Consider the following 22,183-nt stretch of genomic DNA (forward strand, 5'->3'; position numbering starts at 1 on the left):
CTCCAAAGCACGCTCCTTGGACTATTGGTTCCCAAACTGGCAGGCTGCATCAGAATTACATGGAGCACTTGCTAAGGAGACAGATTCCTGGGCCCATCCTGGGTCTAGCCAATCAGAATCTCCAGGTATGCGGCCTGGCAATCTGCATATCCCCCCCCCCCCCCCCCCCCCCCCCGGTTTCAAACCCCTGCCTTAGCACACTGGCCCCTGAGGTGTTTACCGAGGCCACTTACGCTGGAGGAAGGACAATTCAGCACAGCGAAACAGGATTATTGGTCAGGACTCTCCTTTGGTTACGGGTTATAGAAACCTAAGGCGAACTAGTTTTTGGGTCGCCACACTCTGACTCTAGAGGCAGTGGTAACACCCAGTGTAACCTCATATGGGCACTCACACCGCCTCCAGAGGGTGTCCTTCTTCCGGGGCCTCACTCGCCTCCGTGTTGCCTGTCTTCTCAGGGGGTCCCTTGGCCCATGTTCAGCATGCACAACCCCAGAGCCCTGGTGACTACCCCCAGCCTCCTGGCCACTGTCCTCGGGCAGGTGCTGCTCGGGTTGGCCAGGCCTGTATACTCCCTACACCTGGAATCAGAGGCAGGGTCAGCCACCTTGACCATGAGGATTCTGGGGCAGGAGGAGTGGTCTCCAAATGGAATTCTGCACAGAAAAAAAAAAAAAAATGGGTCCATTATTCTGAGGCGCTAAAAGTTTACTGAAGGGGCACGTGGGTGGCTCAGTCAGTTAAGCGTCCGAGTCTTGATCTTGGCTCAGGTTGAGATCTCACGGTTCACGAGTTTAAGCCCCATATTGGGCTCCGTGCTGACAGCGTGGAACCTCCTTTGGATTCTCTCTCTCCTCCTCTCTGTCCCTCCCCCACTTGTGCGTGAGCTGGCTCTCTCTCTCTCAAAATAAATAAATAAACTTTAAAGGACAATAAAAAATAAACACTTATTATTGGACACTGGGAGTCTTGAAGTGAGGTGTATACATGCAGGATAGCACCCCCCCAATGGACTGATTGTGGAAACCTGTCTCAGTTCAGTCTGGAAGTATTGCCTTTGACTTCTCACTCAGGCTCTACTCCCTCTGCGTTTCATCTTCTCTATTGTATCTATGGTTCATCTTCTTTTTTTAGCCAAACATTTATCTTAAGCTAATACCCATCTTCTCGAGGGATTGGCTGGCATAATGCCTAGTACTTCCAGACTGAGGAGGAGGGAAAAGCAGATGTTGTAGGAAGGGCAGGGACACAGAACCTGGCTGACCTACTGGCTCCCTTGGCAAGTCATTTCCACTATAGTCTGAGTTCCTGCGTCCCCATCTGTCAGATGAGGCTGGAAGCAGCTCTGACCTCGTATGTCATCACAAGGACCTGAGGACAGGAGTCCAAGGAGCGCCCCCCCCCCCCCATCCAGTGTGACACAGAATAGGTGCTTACTCAGACCCTCTTCTTACTTCAGTATTTCCTGTCAAATGGTGTTTTTTTTTTTTTTTTTAATGTTTATTCTTGAGAGAGAGACAGAGCATGAGCAGGGGAAGGACAGAGAGAGGGAGTCACAGAATCTGAAGCAGGCTCCAGGCTCCGAGCTGTCAGCACAGAGGGTGACACGGGGCTCGAACTCACAAACTGTGAGATCATGACCCGAGCGGAAGTCAGCCGCTCAACTGAGCCGGGCACCCTGAAACGGTGTGCTCTTTTTAAGAGGTTGATGCGATTGCCCCCTCTTTACTTATTTTTAACTCTTTATTTTGGAAAATTCCAAACATGGACAAAAGCAGACAAAATAGTGTAATAAACTGTTGTGTACCCATCAGTCACCTTCAACAATTATCAATTCCTATTACATTCAGACCCCCCAACTTCCTCTCCACCTGTGGCCTATTCTGAAGCAGGTTCCAGGCACTCCTACCTCACAGAGAGGCCTTGGGAACTGAGGTGTCCCTTACTCAGTCGTCCAGCTGGGGAGAGGGTCCTTCCTCTCCCACTCCCCCACCCCCAGTGGGTGTTTCCAGCTCACGGTCACTTATGTCCTGTGGGCAAGCATTCCGGTGCCTCTCTGAAGGTCGCAGATCCAAGCCGTCCTACTTGGGACGTAGCACCCGATAGCTGCTGGGAGCCCAGGCTCCCATGTCAGGGGCTGTGGGGCGAAGAGTTGGTCGAGTTCCTGGATCTCTCCCGAGTCTCTGTCTCGAGTGTAAAACTGGGACAGTAGTGGCGCCCACCTCCCAGAATGACGGACGATTAAATGAGCATCTATGTAGCGCAGGACGTGGCACATGTTAAGTCTTCGGAAATTACCATCCAGTATTACTGTCTTCATCCTCAAGTCCTCATCTCTGGACGTGTGATTGTGAAAGGCCTGTAGACGAACACTCCTCCGACCGTGTGGTTCTTTGCTCGCAATTTCCTTTCTAAAACCAGTTCGTTGTTTCCTTGACTCATCTGGTAAGGGCACTTTGCCAAGTGACTGAAAGTCATCAAACTGATGGCAGGCTTCTCATTCAGGACTTTCTTTGCTTTTTTTTTTTAAGGGCTTTCTTTTTCTTTTCTTTCCTTCTTTCTCTTTCTTTTCTTTCCTTCTTTCTCTTTATTTTGTTTCCTTCTTTCTCTTTCTTTTCTTTCTTTCTTCCTTCCTTCCTTCCTTCCTTCCTTCCTTCCTTCCTTGCTCTTCACCCAATGTGGGGCTTGAACTCACGACCCTGAGATCAAGAGTTGCAGGCTCGGGGCGCCTGGGTGGCGCAGTCGGTTAAGCGTCCGACTTCAGCCAGGTCACGATCTCGCGGTCCGTGAGTTCGAGCCCCGCGTCAGGCTCTGGGCTGATGGCTGGGAGCCTGGAGCCTGTTTCCGATTCTGTGTCTCCCTCTCTCTCTGCCCCTCCCCCGTTCATGCTCTGTCTCTCTCTGTCCCAAAAATAAAATAAAAAATGTTGAAAAAAAAAAATTAAAAAAAAAAAAAAAAAGAGTTGCAGGCTCTACCGACTGAACCAGCCAGGCACTCCTTTCAGGATTCTCGATTTTCAGCCCTGAGCTTATATAAGCGTGTCCTCCTCCTCTGCAGTCGTGCCTGGTTAGTGAGGGAATTCTGGGCATTTAGCCTTAGTGACCATCACTCACCGGCCACATGAACTGCTACAGACGGAGGGTGGACACAGAGTGACCAGCCTTTCCCTGCTTCCTGCAGAAGCAAGGACGGGCAGTCACTAAGGCATACTCAGTTACCCGGTCATTGGCAAAATGTAATAGAGCCTAACAGCCTCTCCATGTCTCGTTGATGAGTAAAAGGTACCCAGAAAAAAAATGTCAGTCTTCAACAAATGTCATAAAGTGACATTGAGCATTAGTTACAAACATAAATAGAAATAAAAATGGTGATTGCAAGGTTTTCAATGGCTGTTGTATACATCTCTCCCGCTGTTAAAAAGGAGACTTTCAGTGCCCCGCTCGAATGCCTTCATTAATCCCTTGGACTCCAGGGTTTTTAATCCACCTAAAAGAAAAATACACTCACTCTTTGGCGATGTTCTCTGAAGACCCCCGATCCAGATGTGGCCATGTGAGTGTGCAAACTTTGCTAGCTGATGAGTCAGTTCATGTCTGAAGCTGCACAGGGAGAGCTTTTTGGTCTCTTGTTTTCACATTGGATTTATAGCGGTTTCAATAAAAATGTTTTCAGGGCTTTGAAACTTTTAAATCCAGGCTTTGTCGTGGTTAATGAAACATTTCCTATTGAGATGCAGCTGTTCCCCCTCCCCCAAGAAGTTGCACGAAGAAGTCTGCCCAGCTAAACTTGGTTACATATAAGACTCAGTCACAGAGATTCAGCCTTCCCGCCCCAACCAAAGCTATACATTATTTATATTTTTCTTACGTCATTTTAACTGGCTTGGGGATTTCACTCTAGTCAGTGTGGTAAATTGAAGCCAAATTACACAAGAATATAACCCTCCCCAAAGAATCCCTAACCACTCCCATCCTTTACAGATCGCTGTACCTGGGCATAACACAGCCAAAGTCATCGGGCTGGGCTGCTCTTACAGATTTTTTTTTTTTTTTTTTTTTGAGAGAGAGACAGAGAGAGACAGACAGAGCACAAGTGGGGGAGGGGCAGACAGAGAGGGAGACACAGAATCTGAAGCAAGCTCCGGGGCTCGAACCCACAAACCGTGAGATTGTGATCTGAGCCAAAGTCGGACACCCAACCGACTAAGCCGCCCAGGAGCCCCATACATCTTCATTTTTTAAATGAAAGATTTACACTGTTCATAGTGTTACAGAAGGAACCAAAACTTACATGTCATTGTTTCCTATAGCTGAGCTCACATAAGACAGAGTTTCATCTTCTATCTGTAGAAGTTTTCTTTTCCTCCAGGACTTTGGAGTATCATGTTGGGGCAGGGCCCACCTGTCACATGTGTTCCCTGGTTACTGGTGGCTACGTTTCTATTTAGCTTGCAGAGCGGTGTTTAACCCTGGTAGGTTTTCGCAGTGAATTAACAGTAGTATAACCACTTAGTTCAGTAAATGTAAGGCCAACCCTGGCAGAGACGTCTGTTTGTGACTGGCAAGTGCTCACATGATAAACAGACACTCAGAGAATATTGGTCAGACGAGTGAGTGAATGAATGAATGAGTGACGGACGCTCTTTGGTCATATGTGGCTGCAAAGACAACAAGGAAAATAGAATCCTGGCCATTATTATTTGATCTCAGAGTAGTTAATAGTAGCCCTGAAGTATTCGGTATATTCAACAACAGCACTTAAGTGTTGTTTAGGAGTGTCTAGAGAAGAAATAAATAATCGTCTAACTTTTGATTTTGTATTTCCTTTTTTAAAGTTTTAATTTATTTATTTTGAGAGAGACAGAGATAGTATGAGTAGGGGAGGGGCAGAGAGAGAAGGAAAGAGAGAGAACCCCAAGCAGGCTCCACACTGTCAGCACAGAGCCCGATGTGGAGCCCGAACCCACGAACCGCGAGACCATGACCTGAGCCGAAACCAAGAGTCGGACGCTTAACTGACTGAGCCATCCAGGCGCCCCAACAATTGTTTAACTTTTTACGTGTCTTTGGACCCACCCAATCTACTTTTAGGAGCGTGTCCTCCAGAAAAACTCACACAAATGTGAGTGATGTGCATATGAAAGGACAATTGTCGTTTATTTTCCTGATGATGAAATGTTAAAACAACCCTAATGTCCCTTGATAAGAGATGGGATAAATAAACCAGGCAGACCTACGCTTAGCAGTCCTTAAAAAGTGAAACTGACCTACATTTCTTGACTCAAAGAATGTTCAGGTTTTGTTATTTAAATGGAAAAGGGCAGCGGCGCTAGGGTGGCCTTGTTAAGCATTAAGCGTCTGACTTTGGCTCAGGTCATGATCTCATGGTCTGTGGGTTCGAGCCCCGCGTTGGGATCTGTGCTGACCGCTCAGGGCCTGGAGCCTGCTTCTGAGTCTGTGTCTCCCTCGCTCTCTGCCCCTCCCCCGCTCATGTACACACACTCTCTCTCTCTCTCTTTCTCTCTCTCTCTCTCTCTCAAAAATAAATAAACATTAAAAAAATTTAAACGGAAAAGGGCAAAACAGTATGTAAAGCATAATCTCATCTCATTAATGATAATTTATATATTTGTACACTCCTAGCAAAACTCTGAAAGAACATGCTCCAAACGCTCAATGACATTGATTTCTGAGGGCTGGGATCTGGGAGAACTTTTACTTCCTACTCTGTGCATATAACCCCATGTCCACAGAAGCCCCTGGTACCAGCTGGAACCTGGCTCTGGTTCCAGAGTTTTGGGGCTACCATGGGGGTGGGGGGGCATCCACGTGTGTGTGTGCAGACTCTGTCTAGCCCACATCATTCCAGACCTGATACTCCCAGCTCTTTCCTTGGTTTCCACAAAAACACAAAGCCCACACACACAAGACAACTTTCTTGAAAATTTGGGCATCGTCAGAAAGAGTCACACGTAAGCACATTTCACAGCAATTTACCTGAAACTGCTTTGAGACCTTCTTCCCAGTCCTGACGAGGACCCGGACAGGGGCTTCCTTGCTGGCCTTTACCCCATGCTGAATTCTGTGCTCTGTTCCCCCTCTTTCCTGGTGCGCCCCCAGGAACTCCACGTTCTCCCTCTGCCAGCCGTGGCAGTTGGGCTCTTAGCTGGTTTCCAAACCTGCAGTATAACCCCATCTCAAGGGTCTATAAATGAAGAAACTTCCCATTTAGTGGCTTGTACCCTCCTCAGAAGACAGTTGTGGTTATATATGGGGTGGGGGTGGGGACTCATACACTTCTGTAGTATTCTAATTTATTCTAATTTTTCTTAGCTGCAAGCATGTAGCTTGTGTTGCTTTTGTATCTAGAACAAAACCCAGAAAGATAAACAAACAAATCCTCCCAAAGCCGTTTGTGCTAATCTTGTGGCTAAACCATGGTCCCAGCTGGGATGGAGGGACTGTGGCCAAGCAGCACAGCCTTCCCCATACAAGGAGGAGAAATCTGAGCCAGTGGTCATGGGCACAATTTCTGCTCTGATAAAGACCCCAGTGGGAATTTGGTGATTTGCACTTTGAAAAGAAGCCGTCACTGTGTTAGATTTGCTCTGAAGCTGGAATGTCAGGAGCTGTTTCCCATGGCCCACTGTTGTGGGGAGGCCTTCCCGGTCAGCTGAGTCCCTACACCAGTGAGCAGGGTGTCTCCCCTTCAGAGAGATGAGGGCAAGACAAAATGATTTCTATTGTTCACACTTTAATGCATTTAAAGAAGGAAATCCTGAAATGCCACGCAGCCACCAAGAAAGAATGGAGGTGACCATAATACCGTAATGACACCAGCAACAGCACCAACCAGCCTCTTCTCTCTGGGGCTCTCACCCTGTGCCAGGTTCAGGGCTAACCCCACCGTCCTTCAGTCCTCCCTCCCACAGCAGGGAGATGCTTTCATTGTCTCAGTGTCACAGATGGGGAAGTGAGGCTTAGGGAGGCGAGGAAGCTTTCCCAGTCACAGCCCCTGAGGGTAGAGCTGCGTCTGAGCCCCAGCTGGCAGGGCCCAGACCCCATGTTCTGTTTCTACACATGTGCTGTAGTGCAAACAAGGAAGAAACCCTAAAAGCTGGGACATCAAACACTGGCTATTGCTGAGAGATGGGGAATTATAGGGCACTTCATTTCCCTATCTCCATTGCTTAAATTTTTTATAACAAGCATATTCTATCTTTACTGGTTTTATGATTAGAACAGGTTAGAACATAGTGATGGTAGAAAATATATTTTAAAAAAATACTTTGTTACTTGCCTTTGCCATGGCTTCACCTCGTATTATTTTTCTTTCTTTTTTTTTTAAGATTTTTAAAAATGTTTATTTATTTTGAGAGAGAGAGAGAGAGAGAGAGAGAGAGAGTAGGGGAGGGGCAGAGAGAGGAGAAGAGGAATCCCAAGCAGGCTCCACGCCATCAGCTCAGAGCCCAACATGGGGCTCAGTCCCACAGACTGTGAGATCATGGTCCGAGGTGAAATCAAGAGTCAGACACCCAACCCACTGAGCCACCTAGGTGCCCGTATTTTTCTTTCCTTTTAACAACTTTATTGAGATATATCACATACCATACAATTCGTGCATTTAAAATGTACAATTCAGGGCGCCTGGGTGGCTCAGTCGGTTGGGCGTCCGACTTCAGCTCAGCTCAGGTCATGATCTCACGGTCCGTGAGTTCGAGCCCCACATTGGGCTCTGGGCTGATGGCTCAGAGCCTGGAGCCTGCTTCCGATTCTGTGTGTCCCTCTCTCTCTGCCCCTCCCCCGTTCATGCTCTGTCTCTCTCTGTCTCAAAAATAAATAAATGTTAAAAAAAAAAATTAAAAAAAATAAATAAAATAAAATGTACAATTCAGGGGCTTTTAGTTTGTTCACAGAGTTGTGCAACCATCACCACCATCTAATCCCACAGCATGTTTATCACCCTAAAAAGAAACCTCATACCCATCAGCACACTTAATGCAGTGACCCGTGAATAGTCACTCCGCCCCCCCCCCCATCCTCAGCTCCTGGCACCCACCAATCTCCTTCCTGTCCCTATGGGTTTGTCTGTTCTGGATGTTTCATATCCGTGGAATCATACTATGTGGTCTTCTGTGACTGGCTTCTTTCACTGAACATCATGTTTTCAGGGTTCACCCATGTGGTAACAGGTGTCCGCATTTCACTCCTTTTTATAACTGATTAATATTCTGTTCGTTCTTATGGATGTGCCACATTTTATTTTTGCACTCATCAAATGATGGGCATTTGGTTGTTTCCACGTTTTGGCTGTTACGCATAATATTGCTATGAATATTTGTGCACAAGGTTTTGTGTAGAGCTATGTTTTATTTTCTCTCGCATACGTCCCTAGGAGCAGAATTGCTGTGCCAATAACCCTATGTTTGAGGACTGCCAGATTGGTTTCCATCTATGCTATTTCTTGACTGGAACCAGGACCTATCCCCTGTTTCTGGGCACAGCTACAAGGAAGCAGGACTTTGAAGAGCTGTGAGCGCTTAACTGACAAGCCCTCACTGTAGGTTTGGGATGAGCTGGAGAAAGTGTCATCTAGATTGGAAAGCCTTTAAAACCGTTTCCTGGAGTCAGTGCCTGGAAGTGTTTGACACCTGGGCTCCGATGAGGGGCTGAGTGAAGGTCACCACCCTAGAGGGCCCTGGCATAGGTAGTGTTCTCATTTCTGGGTCACCTCACCCCAGACAGCAGGGAGAAAGAGTGGTGGCCGCGCACCAAGGGCTGGCCTGGGACTGCATCCAGTGGGTGTGGCATGTCCTACTCCTGGAGAAAGGCAGCTGTCGTCCAAATATAGTTCCTGGAGGAAGCGGGGGGCAGCTGTGAGTCACGGAGCAATTCATAAATAGCAGGAGTGTCTCCAGATGTGACTGTGCAGTGAGGCTGCCCAGCCCTGAGCGCTACTCCTCTGCGCCCCTCCTTCCCTGCCCAGGGCAGTGTGGAAGCACTCGAAGGGGTCCCGGGAGAGGAGAAGACGTGCGCTGTGATGAGACAGGCTCCTCACTTGCAGAGGAGGTTCTAGAGAGCACCCTGCGTCGGGAGGCAGGCGCGTGGAGCAGGGAGAGTCCTCCCAGCCTGCGAGCCTATAAAACCAGCACAAAAGACGCTGACCCACACCGGGAGCCCACTTGTACAGTGAGGAAGGCCTCGGTTCTAATGTATTATGTTCCTCACCGCCTAACAGGGAGGTTAGAAAGCATAATTTATAAAACACGATGCTGAAACAAGATTCTAAGATCTCTTGCGTGTCTCTTCACAGGGCTCAGACCGGTGCTTGGCACCTAGCAGGTGCTTAATAGATATTTGCTGACCATAAAGTCCTAGAGTGTAGGGCTATCCTGGAATAATTGTCTTGCCTTTCGTTCACCTAGCACTAAACCAAATGCTCGGTAACTTCTAGTAAATTGCACTAACAAGAGCAGTAACTAAGTGGTTATTCTAAATAAGCCTTTTGTATATTTTAATTTTTTTAATGTTTATTTTTGAGAGAGACAGAGAGAGGGAGAGCAAGCATGCAAGCAGGGGAAGGGCAGAGAGAGAGAGAGAGAGAGAGAGGGAGACAGAATCCGAAGCAGGCTCCAGGCTCTGAGCTGTCAGCACAGAGCCCAGCGTGGGGCTCGAACTTACAAACCGCAAGAGATCATGACCTGAGTTGAAGTCAAGACGCTGAACCGACTGAGCCACCCAGGCGCCCCAGCCTTTGGTATATTTTAAGAAAAATTTTCCCATGACCTCACTTGTGCCTGCATTGTTTGTTTTGTTTTGTTTTGTTTTCTTTCTTATTTCTCTGGTCCCTACAACTGCCAGGCTCTGAAGCTGCTGAGGAAATAGACACGAAAGTGATCGCTACAGCTTAATGGAGGAGACAGGTGTGGGCCCAAAGCAAGAACAAGTTCACAGCTGCCCGCCACCACTCCTCTCCAGTGAAAATCACAAGGCTTTTTGGCAGGAGTGTCACCTCTGCAGAAGCGATGTGGTCTAAGAGCAGTGGTTCTCCATGATGTGGCCCCCAGCCCAGGGGCATTGGCATCACCTGGAGACCTATAAGAAATGCACATTCTCAGCTGCCCCCCTCCCCCTCCACCCCAGACCCACTGAATCAGTCTGGGGGCGGGACCAGCCATCTGTTTTAATAAGCCCTCCTGGTCATTTTGGCCCCCGACAAAGTTGAGAACCCCTGCCTTAAAGCCATGCTTCTCAACCCTGGCCATACATTCAGATCCCCTGAGGAGCTTTTATAAAATATGACTGCTCATACTCTACCCCAGACGAATTCAGTTAGGATCTCTGGGAACAGGGCCTGGGGCTCAGAATGTTTAAAGCTCCCCGAGTGACCCAAATGAAACACTGCCTTAGTGGAGGGAGGGCCGGCGTGAGAATGCCAACAAAGGGCTGGCTGAAGCCAAGCAGAGGCAGGGCGGCAGGGTCGGCTTCACACCGGAGCGTAGGGAAGGCTCTCGGCGTTCTAGTCCATCTCCAAGGCTCCTCTCCCAAGCGTGAACTTTGTTTAGACATGCCTTTTCAACCAACACTTGCAAAGGAGGCTCAGGAAAGAAATGTCAATGATGCCGAAGCTGCCAACTTTGTTTTTCGAGTTGTGATTCTTTCTTTCTTCTTCTTCTTTTCAATGTTTATTTTTGAGAGGGAGAGAGAGTGCGGGAGGGGCAGAGAGAGAGGGAGACACAGAATCCGAAGCAGGCTCCAGGCTCTGAGCTGGCAGCACAGAGCCCGACGGGGGGTTTGAACCCACGAACTGTAAGACCATGACCTGAGCCACAGTCAGGTGCCCAAATGACTGAGCCACCCAGGCGCCCCATCGAGCTATGATTCTTGATCAGTCATATGGGAAAAGAGAGTAAGAGGTGAATCACCTACTCGATGGTTTTTGCTGAGAATGTTCCCTGAGATCTTTGGAACGCTCTGGGTATGAGTAACTCCCGCTTTTGAGTTCCTTTTTGGTATCTTTGGGTTAGCCTTATAGTTCTGAATTGAGTTAAATCATTATGTTATGTTTATAATTTGTATATATCGTTTATATTATTTATGTAATTATAAATTATACATATAATTTATAATTTATAGCTATAAATTATAATTTATATTATAATTATATGTATTGTAATTAGCAAAGGCATAGAAAATATAATAATCATAAGAATAGTTACTGCCTGGGGCGCCTGGGTGGCTCAGTCGGTTGAGCGTCCGACTTCAGCTCAGGTCACGATCTCACGGTTCGGGAGTTCGAGCCCCACGTCAGGCTCTGGGCTGATGGCTCAGAGCCTGGAGCCTGCTTCCGATTCTGTGTCTCCCTCTCTCTCTGCCCCTCCCCCATTCATGCTCTGTCTCTGTCTCAAAAATAAACATTAAAAAAATTAAAAAAAAAAAAAAAAAAAAAAAAAGAATAGTTACTGCCTGTTGAGAGCTTACTGTGTATTAGGCATTATGTTTAGCACCTTAAATATATTGTTGCAATAAACTTCAAAACTCCTTTACCCCCTTTTCCAAGATAAGGAAGTTGAGAAGGTCACATAGAAAATGGGAGCACCAGAATTTAGGAACCTAGGTCTATCATCAAAGGTCATACTTCTAGCCCTAGTCTCTGCTCAGAGTAGAGACTCATAGTAAATAGTAGCACATGTTTATAATAATACTACTAAAATTACATAGTACAAAGTATAAATAATATGATAGTGGATAATGTTTTATTTATAACTAAAATTATACATAATTTAACTTGCAACTGTACGTAATATAAACTCAATAAATATTCCATAGGAAGATGTTACAATTTAAAGCTACTTACATAGTATCGATTGTAATTCATGTGTATCTGTAACCAATGATATTATGTCTAAGGATCATTCCTGGAATGTTGCATTGAAAATATATGGCTTCTTTGAAAATACTAGGTGATTACTCAGATACAGTGTTAAAGGGGGGGGAAAGCAGGATACATAATTATATACATATATGATAAGAATTTTGCAAAACATATACATATATATTTTATACCCATGGGGGAAAAACGGAAAGTGCCTCAGATCTTTCACAGAAATTATGGTTGGATGGTTGGACTGCAAAAGATTTTTATTTTCTTATTGATAGTTGGGGCCAGACCAAGACATGAGGGTGCCCCAGACAGTCTGATATTTGGTGTTTCTTCAAACTGGTGCTCTTCTGATTTTTTTCTATGTAGTTTATTGGACAGGGAGAAATTGGTTACCTATTGATAAATATTGTGTACAAGTATAGATTCAATTCCTGATTCATTCCTACAGACGAAAGCAGAGTTCATGTTCTGGGAAAAAAAAAAAATTATTTCCTACTTTTCTGTGGCTCTTATTCTCTCTCTTTGTAAAATTCCAAGCCCTACAACTTGTTAGGACACATACTAGTTTAAAATGTAGATAGGGGCACCTGGGTGGCTCAGTCGGTTAAGCGTCCGACTTTGGCTCAGGTCATGATCTCACAGTCTGTGAGTTCGAGCCCCACGTCGGCCTCTGTGCTGACAGCTCGGAGCCTGGTGCCCATTTCAGATTCTGTGTCTCCCTCTCTCTCTGCCCCTCCCCTGTTCATGCTCTGTCTCAAAAATAAATAAACGTTAAAAAAAATTTTTTTAATAAAATGTAGATATTAAAGGGGCACCTGTGTGGCTCAGTTGGTTAAGCATCCAACTTCAGCTCAGGTCATGATCTCGAAGTCCATGGGCTCAAGCCCCAAGTCACGCTCTGTGCTGACAACTCAGAGCCTGGAGCCTGCTTTGGATTCTGTGTCTCCCTCTTTCTCTCTGCCCCTCCTCTGCTTGTGCTCTGTCTCTGTCTCAAAAATAAATAAACGTTAAAAAAAATTTTAATGTAGGGGCGCCTGGGTGGCGCAGTCGGTTAAGCGTCCGACTTCAGCCAGGTCACGATCTCACGGTCCGTGAGTTCGAGCCCCGCGTCAGGCTCTGGGCTGATGGCTCGGAGCCTGGAGCCTGTTTCCGATTCTGTGTCTCCCTCTCTCTCTGCCCCTCCCCCGTTCATGCTCTGTCTCTCTCTGTCCCAAAAATAAATTTAAAAATGTTGAAAAAAAAAATAAAAAAAAAATTTTAATGTAGATATTAAAATAAATTACTCATTTCTAGCCCTTTTCCAGGTATAATTTGGGTTTTTGAATTTCAGCCACCTGCAATGTGCATGGTACAAAAATACTGCACAGAGAGAGATGGATGGCAGTGAGGAGTGGTTTTATTTGTTTTTGTATTTCTCCCTGTCTTTTGTTCTGGCAGTTACATAAGGAGACCCATGTGGAGACCACATTAATGGTCACCACATTTCTGTTTGAATCCACAGACATGACAGCACTCTTTGTCATCCTAGAAAATTTGGAAAATACACAATGAATTTCCAAATCAGAAAGCAGTCCTCATAGAATGAATTGGGACGTGTTCCCTTTTCTCCTGTTTTTTGGGAGGAGAGTTTGTGGAAAATTGGTATTTTAAAAAAATATTTGGTAGAATTCACCAGGGAAGCCTTCTGGTCCTTGGCTTTTCTTTGTGGAAGTTTTAAATCTCTTTACTTGTTATAGGTCTGTTCAGAGTTTCTATTTCTTCTTGAGTCAGTTTTGGTCATTTGTGTCTTTCTACAAATGTGTTCATTTCATCTAAGTTATCTCATTATAACATCATCAGTTACAGATATATAGAAATGAACTATAAATGAACATGCTGTTCATACTTTTTATTTCTGAGAGGTTGGTACTAATGTTCTCTCAGTTCTGATATTAGTAATTTGAGTCTTTTCTCTTTTTTTCTTGGTTATTCTAGCTAAAGATTGATCAGTTTTGTTGATCTTTTCAATGAATGGTTGCTTCTTAGGTATTCACTTTTTAATTATACCCCATAAGTTACATACAGTCTTTTGTATATATAAAAATGGAAAAGAGAAAAAGGAAAAACATGGTGAAAAACTGAAATCATGGTGCAGCTAATTGTCTTAAGAAATTTATTAGGGCCATTGGTCCTATATTTGAGTTTCATGTTGAATTATTTGCTTATTCCTTTTTTTAAGGTTTATTTATTTTGAGAGAGAGAGAGAGAGAGAGAGAGCAAGCTGGGGAGGGGCAGAGAGAGAGGGAGACCGAGAATCCCAAGCAGGCTGTGCGCTGTCAGCGTGGAGCCCCAGGCAGGGCTCGATCCCGCAAACTGAGATCATGACCTGAGCCAAAATCAAGAGTCGTACGCTTAACTAACTGAGCCACCCAGGCGCCCCTGCTTATTCTTATGAGCTAATTTCCAAATCCGTGAGGATTCTACCTTCTGAACGAAACTAACATCTGTCTCACAAAGCGAGAAAGAGGTGATAATAATGTAGCCGTGTTAATAGTATTGAAAAACTGACCACTGTATTAGTGTTGCTGCAATAAAACATCACCAACCGGGTGGCTTAAACCAACGGAAATTTATTCTCCCACAGAATAAAGCCAGCTGTCAGCAGGGCCACATTCTCTGTGAAACCTTTAGGGGAGAACCCTTCCTCCCTCACTTCTTCTGGCTTCTGGTGGTTACCAGCAGCCCTGGGCTTGAACCACATCTTTCCACTCTCTGTTTCCATCATCACATGGCCATCCCCTCCCTGTGTGTCCCTCTCCTCTTCTTACAAGGACACCATTCACAATGGACTAAAGACCCGCCCCACTCCAGTATGATCTCATCTTAACTAATTGCATCTGCCACGGCCCTTTTTCTAAATGAGGTCACAGTCTGAGGTCCTGGGGGTTAGGACTTCAACATCTCTTTCTTGGGGGTATAATCAACCCTTAACAGATATGTTTTCAGCTAACTGTAAACATTTGTCTGTTACTGTTCAATTTTTAGAAGTATGTCAAAGTGTCTTTTCTGCTAACCATGGTCTTTTTTTTTTTTTTTTTTTTTCCAATCTCTTCCCTAGATTGAAGATATGTTTAACGAAATCAGATTTAGTGAGTATGTGGACACTGGAAAGCTAATTGACAAAATCAACTTACCAGATTTCTTCAAAGTTTACCTTAATCACAGACCACCTTTTGGGAACACCATGCGTGGCATTCAGCATAGCTTTGACATCCTTGGTTTTACCAATTCAAAAGGAGAGAAGGTTATACGAAGAGAAGATTTCCTAAAACTGCTTCTAACGAAAGGTAAATCCATAAATAGGGAATATCTTGTCACATTCTTGGGCCATTTCCACTGGAGAGAACTGTGTTTGGGGAGGCAGACCCCTGGCATTTTTTTTTTTTTAACGTTTATTTATTTATTTGTTTATTTTTAGAGACAGAGACAAAGACAGAGACAGAGCACTAGTTGGGGAGGGGCAGAGAGAGAGGGAGACACAGAATCTGAAGCAGGCTCCAGGCTCTGAGCTGTCAACACAGAGCCCGATGCGGGGCTTGCACCCATGAACTGTGAGATCATGACCTGAGCTGAAGTCAGATGCTTAACTGACTGCGCCACCCAGGTGCCCCTCTTTTTTTTTTTTTAATGTTTATTTATTTATTTTTTTTTTTAATTTTTTTTTTTTTAACATTTATTTATTTTTGAGATAGAGAGAGACAGAGCATGAACGGGGGAGGGTCAGAGAGAGAGGGAGACACAGAATCTGAAACGGGCTCCGGGCTCTGAGCAGTCAGCACAGAGCCCGATGCGGGGCTCGAACTCACATACCGCGAGATCGTGACCTGAGCCGAAGTCGGACGCTTAACCGACTGAGCCACCCAGGCGCCCCAATGTTTATTTATTTTTAAGAGAGAGAGAGACAGTGTGTGAGTGGGGGAGGTGTAGAGAGTGAGGGAGACACAGAATCTGAAGCAGGCTCCAGGCTCTGAGCTGTCAGCACAGAGCCCCACATGGGGCTCGAACCCACAGGCCATGAGATCATGACCTGAGCTGAAGTCCGATGCTTAACTGAGCCACCCAGGTGCCTGGACCTCCTGGTATCTTTAACCGGACGGGGGCTTCAACCATGAGGGATGCCATCTACTGACCCACAGAGCTGGCAAACGCGGGGTGATGGGAAGGGCGCCATCCTGGGTCCCCTAAGACTCTGATTTGTGTTCCAACTTGCTGAACCACTTGAGTCGGTGTTTATGAATGAAAGTGCTAGCCACCAATGTCACAGGGCTATTATGACACTGGGATGTGATTGTGAGATAAAAACCACACAAGTGTAAGATTTTTCCTCTTTACCTACTGTTTTTCTCAATATTTCATGTGAGGAAGTCAAGTAGGCTTTCTCTTCGGGTGACAGTTTCCTCTTCATCAAGCTGGTGGTTCTAGTGTGAGGGAACATGAAATGAAGCAGAGCACAGTCTTGATCATAAAGTTGTCTTTGGGGCGCCTGGGTGGCTCAGTCGGTTTCGGGTAAGTGTCTGACTCTTGGTTTCGGCTCAGGTCATGATCTTGCGGTTTCATGAGTTCGAGTCCTGCATTGGGCTCTGTGCTGGCAATGTGGAGCCTGCTTAGGAATCTCTCTCTCTCTCTCTCTCTCTCTCTCTCTCTCTCTGTCCCTCCCCCACTCATGCTGTCTTGTCTCTCTCAAAATAAATAAATAAACTTAAAAAAAAAAAAAAAAGAAAGTTGTCTTATTCTCTGTATGAGCAACACCAGTCTTAACACCGTGTAAGGAAGGATATGTCTAACACGGGACTCTATAGATTGTTTTTGTGTCTCAAGGAAAGGAAATCGTGGAATAATTCTCTTTTAAGACCTCAGAATGACGATGCTAAGCTCTGACATTATGCGGAGCCCCAAGGGTGGGAGCGGACGCTCTTTGGTTTTACGATACTCAGGTGAGCACATGACTGAGGAGGAGATGTGTGACTGCTTTGCTACGCTGTTTGGACTGAATCCCGAGGGGTGGAAATCCGAGCCCGCAGCCTCCTCCATCAAAGGTACCGTTCCTGACCCTGCCCGGGCTTGCAGCCGGAGCTCACTAATTGTCGTAGACTTAAGCGTATTTCTCTCTCCTGACTGGTGCAAACCATCCTCCTTAATACCGTGCCCACAACGAAGCAAGTCTGCCTGGGCCCCAGCGTGAGCAAGGAAGGACCAGTGAGCGCGGTCACGTTTGTTTGCCGTGCGCTGTCCATCCTGTGTCTTCTGGCCTTATTTCCGCCCTTTATTCCACCGACCGGTCTGCATCTTTTCGGCTTGGGTGCGTGCCTACTGGCCGCTGGGAGAAGATACAGCTTGGAAGGTGTTTCAGGAGACGTGTTGTCAGAGACTTGGAGAAGGACAGGGCTGCAAACAGGCACAAGCCCGGCTTCGAGCTGCTAGTGCTTGGAAGTTTTTAAAGCTCGTCCTCCTTTCCTGCCTAAGGATTGCTCACCTCCTTCTCTAGTCCCCCGGAGGGAGGAAAATGGACCCGAAGTTAGGCTGGGAATTTAAGCTCTGGAGGAACCAGTCTAAACAGCTCTCCCGGGCCTGCGGGGGTGTCTCCACTGCCAGGCCCAGGACGCTGCCCGATGCCCCTCGGTGGTCAAAGCCTGTCACCAGTACCGAGACTGGGGTCACGAGCAAAGACCCCCCTCCCCCCCCCCAGGCTTCCTTCTCCCTCTCCTGTTATTGCCCATCCCGGTGTCACATTAAACAGAGTTCCTCGCGGTTCGTGAGTTCGAGCCCCGCGTCAGGCTCTGGGCTGATGGCTCGGAGCCTGGAGCCTGTTTCCGATTCTGTGTCTCCCTCTCTCTCTGCCCCTCCCCCGTTCATGCTCTGTCTCTCTCTCTGTCCCAAAAATAAATAAAAAACGTTGAAAAAAAAAATTAAAAAAATAAACAGAGTTCTTGATCTCAGATAGTTCTAGACTCCAGTATCCAGGGGGTCGTTTCGAGCCTCCAAGCTCCCCTCCCCCATTCCCTGTGTCCTCAGGACATCAGACTGTAACTTACGCCGTGTTCCTAGATGTCTCCAAACAGTAAATCAACCATACCGTGTGGTTTAAGGCTTTCCCATGAAGTTTGCAGAGATTTGGTGAGAGTGCTCCAAACCGACCCGGGGCTTTTGAAGGACTCCCAGACAAACCGGGACACAAAGCGCCTCTCACTTTTGTTCAGTATCGGTTCCTTGTATTTTTGGAACGTGCTTCTGAGTTAGAAACCTCATCATAATGAAGGCATTTGTTTTGTTTTCTTGTTTGGCTAGGTTCAGAAATCTGCTTTGAAGAACAACTTCCAGACGAAATCACTGCAGAAATATTCACGACTGACATTCTTGGCCTAACCATTTCACAAGATTTCACACAAGATCCTCTGGTCAGTGAAGTTGTAAGGAATGTTTGAGGCACAAAGGACTTTGTGTGTGCGGGTTCCCCCCCCCCCCCCCCCGAGAGGCACTGCTTCCCTGTATTTCCCTGCCCCCACACTAATCTTTGGAACATTTAGACATTAAAAGGAAATTTCGGTTAAGCAATGGAATTCACAAAGTTGGACATTCCACTGTTTCTCAAACAGAAGAGTGGGTGGAGGCAAAAACACACTGGCAGCTGGATGTGAATGGTGGCCGGAGAATGGTGGCTCTCTGCTCTGTCCAAGGCAGTGCTGCCTGAGCAGGGTTGAACAGGACAGGCAGGTGGCTGGTCCCTGGGGGGCAGAGAAGGGTTCCAGCTGCCGTAGGCCTTCCTAGGGACACGTGCGGCCTTATTCCCTCCCCCTCCCCGGACCCTTGGCATCATATGGTCTAATGGGGATCACCCCTGCCTGCTGTTTGACCGGCGGGGGGTTGCTGGGTGTTCTGGGCTCCTGAGAGTCCCCGCTCGTGCCTTCTCATCAGCAAAACAACTAAGCAGTTGTGTGTGGCCGTTATGGAGAGCTTCACTGGCCATGCCTAACCCCGGTGGCAACTGCCAGAGAGAATGCAAAAAAGCACCCCTGGGGCCCGGTGTGTGTGCAGCACCTGGACCAGAAACCACCGGCCAGGCCTGCGGGGTGGGGGCAGAACTTGCCAACTGGAGTCTGTGAGCCTCCCCTCCCCCACACACCCCTCCCACAGGCCTGGGTGGTCGGCCGCCGCCTTACGCCCCCTCCACAGGGCTCCCAAGCACGTAGTAGGCACAAATGGGGCCCAGCTCCCCAGCTCGGGGGACATTTAGGACATGCTGCTAAGTTTTCAGCAGTGTTTTGACCTTGAGAATAGAGTATCATCATTGTGCAAACAGATGAAAGTTATTGTCTGATTTTAGAGATTTGTTATCAGTGATGAGTTCTCATTCAGACACAAGTGCCAGGTGTTATTCTGTACACACGCTGAGCCCATCACACCCTCCCACCCAAACCGGGCCCTTCCCCAGAGGCGCTGGCACGTGAGATAACATCTCTGACCCCCTAAAGGCCCTTCTTGCTAAGGACCAGAGTGTGTGCAAGAGAAGTAAACGGCAGTACCTTCGTCCTTCATGCACTGAGCCCTCCCTGCTGCGTGGGGGTCCTCTTGGAGACGTGGCCTCAGTGAGTCTTTGGAACGCCTGGGAACATAGAACAGAACCATCTACCCCAAACCCGGCTGCGTCACCGTGACCTTGGGACGGGCGGCGTGGGCCAGGGTCCCACAGGCACCTTCTCGTCAGGTTGTGTGGCCAGGGCTTTGCAACCTGGTTTACATTTTGTTCTTTAAAAAAAAAAAAAAAAAAAAAAGGCGAAATAAAACAAGACAGAAGAAAAAACCAAACATGCTTTATGAATCAATTTTGCAGCTGCTAAGGGCTTAGGAGACATATTACCAAGCCAGTTAAAAAGTTCCTGGGGACATTTTAGGGAACAGGAAACTCTCAGATGACTGTTCTCTTCAAAAAAATTACTCAGAATGGGATGCTGTCCGGACACCAGCCAGGGCTTCTTTCATTAAATCCGGCACACTGATTTCGTTCTGATCGACTACATGTACTGGAATGAATCACTGTCCGGAGCAGAACTGGCCAGTGACCAGGAGGACCCACTGTGGCTGGACCCGTGAGCTGGAACCACCGTCACGCTGTGTCGATCCGGCTTCCTGCGTCTCCAGGTCAGTACGGGGGGCGGGGTGGGGGTGGGGGATGAGGCCCTGGCTCTGACGTTCACCCAGGAAGGCCAGAACCCCAGGGGACAGCAGCATTCATGTCAATAGTGTTCCCAACCGCTCCCAGCCCAGCTTGGCCAGGGGGCGCCCTTCTCACCGTCAGGGCCCCTTTCTGCAAGTGCTTTTGTTTGGGTGTCTCTCAACCCGTTTGACCCACACGGAGAGGACCTGTGCGCCTTTCAGCACCAGGAGGCCCTTTGCCTCCCATTCCTGGCAGGCCCCACCTACTGGCCACATGGGATGTAGGACATCAGTGTCCCCACTCAGGGGAGGGAGTGGAGGACAGCCTCCCTGCCAAGTGAGCAGAGCACCCAGACTCTCCCGCGGCATGCATGGCAGAGCAGCGACGCCAGAAGAGGAGCGAGGAAAAGACCAAAGAAGGATAATCGTTGGGCGTGAACATCAAGGCTAAAGATTGTGATGCTCTTTTGGAAGAACGCTATTTCAGATGGGGTCTCTGGCTACTGACCAACCAAACCATCCTGGTTTGTTTTTTCTAGAGTTCAGGAACCACCAGCAGCCTCCCCACCCCACTCCCTCTGCTCCAGACCCCGAGGCTCTTCCCAAGCATGGTGAGGGTTTTGTTTGCACACTATCTGCTCTGGAAGCCCAGGGGCTTGACTGGGCTCATTTGCTGCTCCTGCCATTTAGTGGCTCCCTATGCACCCTTGGGTGTGGCTAATCTAATTTCTTAAACCTCAGTTTCCTCCTGGAATTCTCCTGGGTGGTTGAGAGGATTAAAGGAGAAGGTGCAAGGAAAGTGTTACCAGCATAAGGCAGAGCTCAAAATGGGGCAGTGACTGTTATTATTACAGGACACCTGCGCCTGAGACCTGGGCAGATGATTGATGAGCATTAACCTCCTCCGGTTCCGAAGTTTTAGCTTCGTTAGCACCTGCTTGAATAGGGGTGCCTGCTGGTTTTGACAATGGGCCCTCAGTAAGTATCTGTGGAATGACTGGACGGATGAACTCACAGCTCTTTAATAATAGCTGGCTTTGCTTTAGAGCAAAGGTGAGCTCCAGGTCCTGCCAGGCTCTCTCCACTGGGGTCTTTCTCTGTAAAGGGCCAGAGGGTAAATGTCGAGGCTCTGCAGGCCTTATGGCTCTGTCACAACTCCTTGACTTGCCCATCGGAATACAAAGGCAATGACAGACCATCCAGAAAAGAATGATTGTAGCTGTGTTCCAACCAAGTTTACTTAATGGACACTGAAATTTGGATTTTACGATCATCTCCACCTATCACAAAATCACCTTCTTTTGATTTTTTTTTCAACCATTTAAAAATGTGAAAACCATTCTTAACCTGCAGGGAAAACTCCATCCGCCGTACCCCCTAGGCCAGGATCCCTCATCCCAACAGAGTTTTACAAATACAGTGCATCCGTACAAATGACCAGACCAAACCGACATGCTCTCCAATCCCGTCAAGGTCAAGACGAGCAAGTCTCCTCCGATGGGAGGAGACTAAGGAGACATGGTGGAGAAGTGCAAAATGGGACCCCGGAAGGGATGTCCGGGACAGGAGGCGACACGGGGAAACCGTGCACTCCAGGTGAGGTCTGTAGATGAGTTAACAGCATTGCAGCAATGTTAATGTCTTCGTTTTGATCACTATATGGTGGTTACATGGGGTACACACCTGGGAAGCTGGGCAAAGGGCTCGTGGGAACTCTCTGTCCTACCTTTGCAACTCCCCTGTAAATCTAAAATTATCTCAAAATTAAAAGTTAAATATATGTGTGTATACACACACACAAACACACACACACACACACACCACCTCTCTGAGTCAGTCACCCCGGAATGGTTTCCGTGCTCAGCCCTACGCCTCTCTGTTCCCAAGCAAACACTCCCAAAGCCAGTCAGGGCTGGTTGCTTTTGTGTTACCTCACTTGCTGTCCGTCCTCTGTGGCCATGAGCCTCTGCTGTGCTTCCAGGCACTGCAGACAAGAAGGGTCTTTTTGAAAAGATCTGTGTCCTGGGGCGCCCGGGTGGCTCAGTCGGTTGAGAGTCCAACTTCGGCTCAGGTCACGATCTCACGGTTTGTGGGTTCCAGCCCCGCATCA

At 47.4% G+C, this 22,183-nt stretch overlaps 1 protein-coding gene across 3 annotated transcripts in view; it reads left to right on the forward strand.

Annotated features, from left to right (window-relative positions):
- Nucleotides 1-18,479, forward strand: part of CFAP251 (cilia and flagella associated protein 251) — a 69,180-nt gene extending 50,701 nt beyond the window's left edge. For 2 of the 3 annotated variants that reach the window (XM_058691326.1, XM_058691324.1), the window contains 3 exons: nucleotides 14,981-15,209; nucleotides 16,857-16,958; nucleotides 18,208-18,479. In XM_058691326.1, coding sequence (XP_058547309.1) covers nucleotides 14,981-15,209; nucleotides 16,857-16,958; nucleotides 18,208-18,344 — 468 coding nt within the window. In that variant the 3' untranslated portion in view covers nucleotides 18,345-18,479. The remainder of the gene's footprint in view (nucleotides 1-14,980; nucleotides 15,210-16,856; nucleotides 16,959-18,207) is intronic. The other variant, XM_058691325.1, reaches the window with a different exon arrangement.
- Nucleotides 18,480-22,183: the final 3,704 nt, after the last annotated feature.

The sequence above is a fragment of the Neofelis nebulosa genome, chromosome 11 (genome assembly GCF_028018385.1).
Source record: "Neofelis nebulosa isolate mNeoNeb1 chromosome 11, mNeoNeb1.pri, whole genome shotgun sequence".
Classification (NCBI taxonomy): domain Eukaryota; kingdom Metazoa; phylum Chordata; class Mammalia; order Carnivora; family Felidae; genus Neofelis; species Neofelis nebulosa.